General features: G+C 37.3%; 1 protein-coding gene across 2 annotated transcripts; it reads right to left on the reverse strand.

Annotated features, from left to right (window-relative positions):
* Positions 1–553: 553 nt before the first annotated feature.
* LOC137641314 (uncharacterized) lies at positions 554–6,687 on the reverse strand. 2 transcript variants are annotated; one of them, XM_068373742.1, is made up of 3 exons: positions 5,059–6,687; positions 3,380–4,437; positions 554–1,025 (listed from the first exon to the last, which is right to left on the reverse strand). In XM_068373742.1, the coding sequence occupies exons 1-3, from the start codon at positions 5,822–5,824 to the stop codon at positions 1,005–1,007; spliced, it is 1,845 nt and encodes a 614-aa protein (XP_068229843.1). In that variant the 5' UTR covers positions 5,825–6,687; the 3' UTR covers positions 554–1,004. The 2 variants fall into 2 exon arrangements, with proteins under 2 accessions (XP_068229843.1, XP_068229842.1); XM_068373741.1 differs by having other exon boundaries at positions 554–4,437.
* Between the last annotated feature and the right edge of the window lie 2,773 nt (positions 6,688–9,460).

The following is a 9,460-nucleotide window of genomic DNA, read 5'->3' on the forward strand; positions in this document are numbered from 1 at the left end:
GGAGCAGCATAAGTAAAACGTTTCTGAGTGTTGTAAGAAACTGCATTTGGAAATCATTATATAAAGAGAAAATTTAGATTTGGTAGGGTTGTGACGGCTTATTGATAACAACACTACTTGGTAATCGCCAAACTGGGGTACGAGACCCTCTCAAACACGTTATTTCCTTTAATGTCTGAAACCGCACTATCTTTGCGAGCTAAATATGGGACGTTTGGGAGACTCTACAGTTCTACCACCTGAGTAATCAGCAGCCATTGTCAGGCCCTCTCTGGTCCTAGCATAGGTGGAGAAGGAATTAGGCACAGATCATAAGTATATATGGCTGTCTTTAGGCCATTGTCCTTGTTACGGACCAATTCTTAAATACTTAAAAGTTTATTGCCGACAGATTCCGGCACATAACATATTTAATTTATTGACCTTTTATCACTTTATACATATATATAGCTTGAGCTTTAATAATAATGATCTTCAGCAGAAACATTAGAGTGGAATAATAAAACATAAAACATTTTAAATAATTATTAACAAAAGAAGAACCCATAAACGTATAAAGTTAGTAATGAAAAAAGTTACAAACAATCCAATTGAAAGTTACAATAGTTAATGAAATTCGGTAAGTTACAGTTTCTTAAACGGAGGTGAGGCAAGTATTATGTAATTAATAATACTGATCCAAATGATCAGGGGGACACCCCACGGGAACATCTGCAAGAGGGACATAACACATCGTTGCTACCAACAGTCAACAGGGCTAACTTCCTCATTGAGGCAAATCCTCATCAACTATATCGTCAGGGAACCTATACCGTGCAAGTCCATTGAAGCATTCAGCTTCCACAAAGCGCGCTTTCTAAATAAACTCGCTACCTTCGTAGCCAACGATGCACGATACCCAGAACGATCACTGAAGTATAGCCATAATCACACTCGCAACGCACAGCTATTCAAACGTCCACTCTCGTCTACTGCAGAGTTCCGTGTCCCCCCTGAAGTACACCTCACGCCTCCAACGTCACCTGCTGTAACAGTAATATCGACATATGATTAGGGAACTATGGTATCTGAAGAATAGGAAATAACCCAAAACAGTAGTTTTGGAAAGAATTATTTCTTACAAACTATTACGGGATCGTAACACCCCCACCCTTAACCAAAAATCACATTGATTTGATTAAAGTGAATGCTAGCAAGCAAAATAATCTTAGTAGCAATATAACCTACAGATTTCTTTCCAAACCTTATCTCCACAAAGAAAAACAAAGTTGCACACAATAATTCCTTTACAATAGTCATGCAAAGTATATAATCTACAGACTAAACAAAACATAGGACACCTTACAAAATTCTCAATAGAAAAGCAAGCAGATTAATTACATATACAAAGCAAACATGCGGGATAACATCATTACATTCTAGACAGGGCATCTGGTATATTGTTATCTTTGCCAGGAATGTGAATAACTTCCAAATTATAATACTGCAAAAACATTGCCCAGCGGGTAAGTCTACGATTTTTATTATTGAACTGCTGGATATATTTCAGTGGATTGTGATCTGTATATACCATAACTTTACCACTCTGAGCACTAATATATGCTTCGAAATGCAGAAGAGATAATATAAGAGCAAGAGCCTCTTTTTCTATCACTGAATACTTAACCTGATGCTTATTCAATTTTTTAGAAAAATATGAAATCGGATGACTTACTCCATCCTCACACACCTGCAGCAGAACAGCACCTACCCCTTGATCCGAGGCATCTACCGCAAGGCTAAAAGGAAGTTCAAAGTTTGGTGCCCTGAGAACGGGACTAGAAGTCAATACACATTTAACTATTTCAAATGACTCTTTACATTTTTCATCCCACACAAATTTGGAATGCTTTCTCAACAAGTTGGTTAAAGGTGCAACAACATCTGAATAATTAGCAACGAAACGGCTGTAGTAACCAGCCATTCCTAAGAATCTCTGCAATTCTCTCTTTGATGAAGGTACAGGGAATTCTTTAATCTTTGCAACATTAACCTCTTTAGGAAGTACTTCACCTTTCCCAACTACATGACCCAAAAAGGTTACAGTAGCTTCACAAAAGACAGACTTGCTGAGATTAATCACCAAACCAGCATTGGACAGAGCAGTTAACAATTCCTCCAAAATCACCAGATGAGTTTCAAAGTCATTAGAATAAACGATGATATCATCAATATAAACAACACAATTTTTTATTCCCCGAGTAACCATGGCCATTAATCGTTGAAAAGTGGCAGCGGCGTTCCGCATGCCAAAGGGCATCACTTCGAATTGATACAAACCATCAGCTGTCACAAACGCCGATACCTCCTTTGCTCGATTACTCAAAGGGACCTGGTAATATCCTTTTAGGAGATCAATTTTCGTAATGAACTTTGAATTTCCTACCTTATCAATGCAATCGTCAACACGCGGAATAGGAAAAGAATCTGCCTTTGTTGCTTTGTTGACCTTGCGATAATCAATGCATAATCGATTTTGTCCATTCTCCTTTGCAACAACTACAATTGGTGAGCTCCACGAACTGCTGCTGGGTGTAATTAAATTATTAGTTAGCAAATAGTTTATTTCCTTTTCAACAAATTCTTTCTTAACAGGATTTAAGCGATAAGGGGCTTGCTTAATTGGCGTTTCATTCTCTAATTCAACATCGTGCTGTACTAAAGTGGTCCTACCTGGTGTATCTCTGACAGTTTCGGGGAACTTCATTAACACTTTCAGTAATCCATTAATTTGGTTAGTACTCAGGATAGGACTTCTACACACATTAGGTAACAAAACAGAATTATTACCCGGCCAAGCAAATTCTTTCTCTGAAGTTACACATTTCGAATTAACCTCCTCTGAAACAGACAAAACCACTGTTTTCTCTCGCTCAAAGTACTTTTTTAACATGTTAATATGACATTGCAAATTACGATCAGGAAGCTTAATAATGTAATTCAAATCATTCACTTTGCTTAGAACTTCAAAGGGTCCCAAAAACTTATTCTGTAACGAACCTCTTACACCCTGTGACAAAACCAGTACTTTATCTCCAGGAACAAAGACCCTTTCCTTAGATTTTAAATCATACAAAGACTTCATCTTGCTTTGACTCTTCAGTAAATTACTCTTTGCTATTTCCCACATTTCGTAAAGTTTGCCCTTACCATCATTAATTAAATCAGCAATATTCACTTCGCTCGGCCCATTACCTTCCCAAACTTCCCTTAACAAGTCTAATGGACCTCTTACTTTATGCGCAAACACCAAGTTGAATGGAGCAAAATTTGTTGACTCATTTGGTATAGACCGTACTGCAAACAACAAATAAGGAAGATATTCTTCCCACAAACCAACCTTTTCATTGCACATCTTCCGAATCATTGCCTTCAAAGTTTGGTGGAATCTTTCTACAATTCCCTGTGACTCCGGATGGTATGGAGTAGAAGGTTTATGTTCAATTCCAAAATTCTTCAACTGCTGCAGCAATAGTTTAGATAAAAAATTAGTTCCACGATCAGACTGGATGGTTTTAGGAAGACCAAACCTAGAAAAATAAGTGATCAAATGTTTGGCAATGACCCTAGCTTTCTGGGACTTAAGAGGGATAGCCTCGGGATATCTGGTTAACCTGTCTATGATAGTTAATACGTACTCAGACCCTACTTTCGAACGAGGTAAGGGACCCACAACATCAATGACTACATGCTCGAAGGGTTCTCCTAAAGAAGGAATGGGAGAAAGGGGAGCCTTAGGAATTACCATATTAGGCTTACCAGAAATTTGGCACTGGTGACACGTCTTACAATATTTCTTGACATCTCTTTTCAGACCTTTCCAATAGAAATTTTTCCTAACCCTATCAAAGGTTTTAGTAATACCCAAGTGACCAGCAAACAAATCATCATGAGCTTTTCTTAATATACCATTTCTGAATTTAGAAGGTACAACAATTACCCTATGCTTCAACAGATTTCCCTCTCGTTTCCGAATAGGAACAATTACTTTATAGAGAACTTCATTATCCACTTCATAATCTACTCCTTTACCCTCTTTCAACTTAATTTTAATATTTTTAATCTCAATGTCTTCATTTTGAACCCTTACTAAGTCATCTCTATTCCAATTCATTACTTTTTCAGAGCAAATAGATTTATTGTTACTTACGTGATCTAATGAATCTGCATTAAATAAACTCTCCAAATCAGGATGCTCAACTTCAAAGTCGGTACTTTTGCCTGACCTAGTTGTCACAAGCACAGTTTCAGGTTTAGGTACTAACACCTGTGGATTGGCAAAAACTGTCGGATTACAACTTACTTTACCTTGAGCAAGATCATTTGCCAAAACAACATCAACCTCAGGTATGGGGAGAGTATCAACAACCGCAAACTTAGCCTCCCTGGCAACAATGTCTGAAAAAAAATACAGTTCAACTACCGGGCAAGATATCCACTCGTTTCCAACACCTTTAATAAGTTTATGCTCATTCAACCACTTACTGCCCACTGGAATGGCTTTCCGTAGAATTAAAGATTGAGAAGACCCTGTATCTCTAAGTACATTGACATTATGACCCTCTTGCCAACTTTCAAGTGTGCTGATTTTACCTTGAGATTTAAACCACTTAAAGTCGTCATCCACTATCTGTTTATTATTAACGAGCATGGCAGAATCCCTTTTAGGACACTTAGTAGCTATATGCCCATTTTTACCACAACAAAAGCAAGTTACCCTGCCCTGGTACTTAGATTTAAAATGCTTTTGGGGAGAAGCAGGACAACTCTTAAATTGATTACCATCATTAGCAGTTACGTTAACCCCTGTAGGCAATTTAACAGTTTCACAAGTATTATATTTACCTTTAGCAGCAGGCTTAAAATAACTATTACGAGTTATCACATACCCATCAGCTAACCGAGCAGCACTCGCTAAATTGTCAATTTTCTTTTCATCTAAGAAAATGCAAAGGTCTCTAGGCAAATTGTGCTTAAAATTTTCCAATAACATTAACTGACACAATTTAGCATACTCACAATTGACATCGCTGGATCTCAACCAATTTTCAAAATGTTTCTCCATTTCACGAGCAAACTCCACGAAAGTTTGATTGGAGGATTTTCGACTGTCACGAAACTTTACTCTGTAGGCTTCAGGAACCATCTCATAAATCCTTAAAATGGCTTCTTTCACTTTAGCATAATCTTTACTATCTTCTAACGACAGAGAAGCCCAAGCCTTTAGGGCCTTCCCGGAGAAAGCAGTCTGAGCCATGAATGCCCACTTATCCTCACTCCAATTGAAATTTGCTGCTACCTTCTCAAAAGCTATGAAAAATTCTACGACGTCACTCTCGTCAAACTTTGGTACGTACTTCAACATACGGGAATCTTCATTACCAGAAATGGGAGATTGGGAACCCGTCAGCCTGGCCAACTCCAACTCATGATCACGTTTCTGCTGTTCATTTTCTAACTGCTTCATACTAAGTTCATGTTCACGCCGCTTCTGTTCATCTTCAAACTCGAGTTTTTTCAAATCAAGTTTCAGTCGAAGCTTCACTACCTCACAGTCTTCGTCGATTTCTTCTTCCAAAAGCTTGAAGTCAACGTCCACTCCATCCGGAACAAGATGCGCTATAATACCTTTCCTTATGTCATCATTAGTACTACTAAGCGTAAAATCCAACTCTAAATAATCCGACACAACCAGCAGTTCCGACTTTTTAATAGTAAACAATTTACTACGCCAATTGTCTCTACTAAGAAAACGAGCGGCATCGTCAGTAGTTTCAATTTCCATGTTTTTACCATTAATTATACAATCCAACCCAATGACACTGCTGAAGATCCCGCTGAGGATGCCAAAAATATGTTACGGACCAATTCTTAAATACTTAAAAGTTTATTGCCGACAGATTCCGGCACATAACATATTTAATTTATTGACCTTTTATCACTTTATACATATATATAGCTTGAGCTTTAATAATAATGATCTTCAGCAGAAACATTAGAGTGGAATAATAAAACATAACAAAACATTTTAAATAATTATTAACAAAAGAAGAACCCATAAACGTATAAAGTTAGTAATGAAAAAAGTTACAAACAATCCAATTGAAAGTTACAATAGTTAATGAAATTCGGTAAGTTACAGTTTCTTAAACGGAGGTGAGGCAAGTATTATGTAATTAATAATACTGATCCAAATGATCAGGGGGACACCCCACGGGAACATCTGCAAGAGGGACATAACACATCGTTGCTACCAACAGTCAACAGGGCTAACTTCCTCATTGAGGCAAATCCTCATCAACTATATCGTCTGGGAACCTATACCGTGCAAGTCCATTGAAGCATTCAGCTTCCACAAAGCGCGCTTTCTAAATAAACTCGCTACCTTCGTAGCCAACGATGCACGATACCCAGAACGATCACTGAAGTATAGCCATAATCACACTCGCAACGCACAGCTATTCAAACGTCCACTCTCGTCTACTGCAGAGTTCCGTGTCCCCCCTGAAGTACACCTCACGCCTCCAACGTCACCTGCTGTAACAGTAATATCGACATATGATTAGGGAACTATGGTATCTGAAGAATAGGAAATAACCCAAAACAGTAGTTTTGGAAAGAATTATTTCTTACAAACTATTACGGGATCGTAACAGTCCTGCTTGTTAGAGCGATGTCACTGTCCCTTCTCTCTGCCATTCATTATTGGCCTTTAAAACTTTGATAAACCCTATGGCAAATTCTTACATATGGGAGAAAATGTGTAATATCAAACTAATAATTAATGTATGAGAAACTCCTCATTGCACAGAAGTCATTGATGTCAAGGCTGATGAAAATTGTTAAATTTATTATCAAATAATTGTAAGGATTAAGACAGTGGCACATCCGGATATGTATATCAAAGGTTATCCTGTTACTTTCAATAACAATAGAAGTATTCTGAAGGTATATGTTGTTAACTATAAACCCGTGTTGTTAAGGGGCATTATTTATATTGACATTGACTAAAACGTTCCAGATTTCATAGTATAAGCTTAAACATACGAGTACGTCGCACTGTTTATATCAATATTCACTTTCACCTTTCAAAGAACAAATAAAAATTCTGTTTTTAGTTAGAGGGAGGTAATTATGAAATGACTTATCAACAAGAATAAAATTATGTTTGCTGTGAAAGGAAGTGCCCTTCAAAGAGATTAAAAAAAAAAAAAGTAGAATGCATCCTTAGTATTCAAGGTGACCTCTTCTTACTGATAAATGAATTCATGACTTTATTAATTATGTTTATAGGAATTATCTCTTGAATACTTAGCTTTTGTGGTTTAGGCATATGTGGTACCTTTGACACTTGGATATGAAGGATTTAGCTCCTCGGTTAAAACATAAAAAATGCACGTATGGACAAAGTAAGCAGTGTCTTTGCACAGCTTTCTAAGACTGTTTCAGGAGTAATTGATTATTGAATCCATTTATAAAATGTCCTTTTGTTGAAACCCGAAAAGAAATATATTACCATAGCACATATTTACACCGAATTAGGTTATATGATTTACTGAGATATAATTCAATAAGACATATTGAAGTAGCCCTTTTCCAAAGGACCCAAAGCTTACTTACAACCGTATAGATTTTATAAGATATCTTTATGTTACTTTCAAATACATTGAATGTTTGGGCATGCTTTTCGCACTCCCCGAGAGATAAACGTTAAGCTGGGCTCCACAAGGCAATAAAAGAGTTGGAAGACCCAGATCTACATGACTGAGTACTATGAAGTGGGAAGTAGGATATGATGAATGGAGAAGTATAGAATTAAAAGCCCATGATAGAGACGACTGGAGAAATCTAACCGAGGCCATTTGCATGAATAGGCGTAGAAAGAGATGAGGATGATGATATAACTAGCCAAAGAGTATGAAGCCTAGCTTGGATGCAGACAAATTCGATTGAAACAATCCAATTTAGCAGCCGTAGAGTATTTGTTACCTAAAATCCATTTTCTTACCATTCCTCATTTCAGCGATTTCATGTCATAAATAAAGAAACAAACATCTTGGGCATAAAAACCTTTTTCTTTCAATGTGCACATAGACATACACACACACGCACATACACACACACACGAACATAGACACACACACATCTACTCCAATTTTGTCAATATCGCATATTCAAGACCGTCTTTGTTTATGCAAACCAGTCTAAATTTTAAGGCTAACCCGCACTCTCTCTCTCTCTCTCTCTCTCTCTCTCTCTCTCTCTCTCTCTCTCTCTCTCTCTCTCTCTCTCTCTCTCTCTCTCTCTCTCTTTCAGAATAACAGTACTGCAAGCTTCATTGATCACGGTTTGTAGTCCCTCTGGAGAGTCGTCCTTCATCGGAAAAACTTTTCATCTCGTGGCTCTATTGTTGCATATGCGATGTAGTTGTTTCTGACCTTCCATCCAACAACTGAATAGGTTAATTTGCTTTGTATAAGCATGTAGGCCGTCTGAACATCGAAGATGACCTCTCTCCGGAGTAACGAAACTTCATTGCTGTACAAGACAAGATGAAAACTGCAACTGGTTTGTGTATCTAACATTTCGTGCACGCTCTCTTTTTAAACGATATTTCAGCGTTAGGTTACTTGCTCACTTAGCAAATCCATAATATTCAACTACATTGGTCAACAATTCCTCAGCATTTTTCGATTATTAGATTTGCTTCCACGCTCACATCCCTATGTTTTGCCCAAGCGCATGCCTTCAACCTCTGCTCGTTTCACGGTTCGTTAAGCTGCCTCAAAAGGAAGATCATTTCGGCATTCATATGGGTCCAAGTGCAAAACAAGCTAAAGAGGTCCAGGGAAGCCAACCATTTGCCGGAAACAAGACATAACGTTGTTGCTCTTTGGTTGCGAAGATTATACTTTGCTTCCCATTGTGATTAACTATTCCCTTTTTCCTATTGTTTTAAAATGTTTGGTCTCTGTTTCCTCGGATGTTGCACTATATACACGAGGCGTTATTTATTTGTGACTCCTGAGTATCAGGAAGTCCAGAAAAATAATTATATATATTTTTTTGGTCAAGTGTCATGAATTTTATAATGATTTTTATATCTATAAATTAGATAATGTATACCGGTTATGAAAAGGTAATATGCTGTTTATCATAATGTAATGAACATTGTTAGAAAAATATATAATGTTCTTATATTTAGTTTAACAATAAGTAAACAAACGATTACTCTTTTTTTTAAAAGGTTGAAATAGACATACTGGAAATGTTATAAAAAGAACCAAAGGTAATGAAAAACTCTTAATGTTCACAAGTGTTGATACCTAAGAGGTAGTAGGTTGGCCAGGGCACCAGCCACCCATTGAGATACTACTGCTAGCAAGTTATGGGGTCCTTTGACTGGCTAGACAGTACTACA

This window comes from Palaemon carinicauda, chromosome 5 (assembly GCF_036898095.1).
Source record: "Palaemon carinicauda isolate YSFRI2023 chromosome 5, ASM3689809v2, whole genome shotgun sequence".
NCBI lineage: Eukaryota > Metazoa > Arthropoda > Malacostraca > Decapoda > Palaemonidae > Palaemon > Palaemon carinicauda.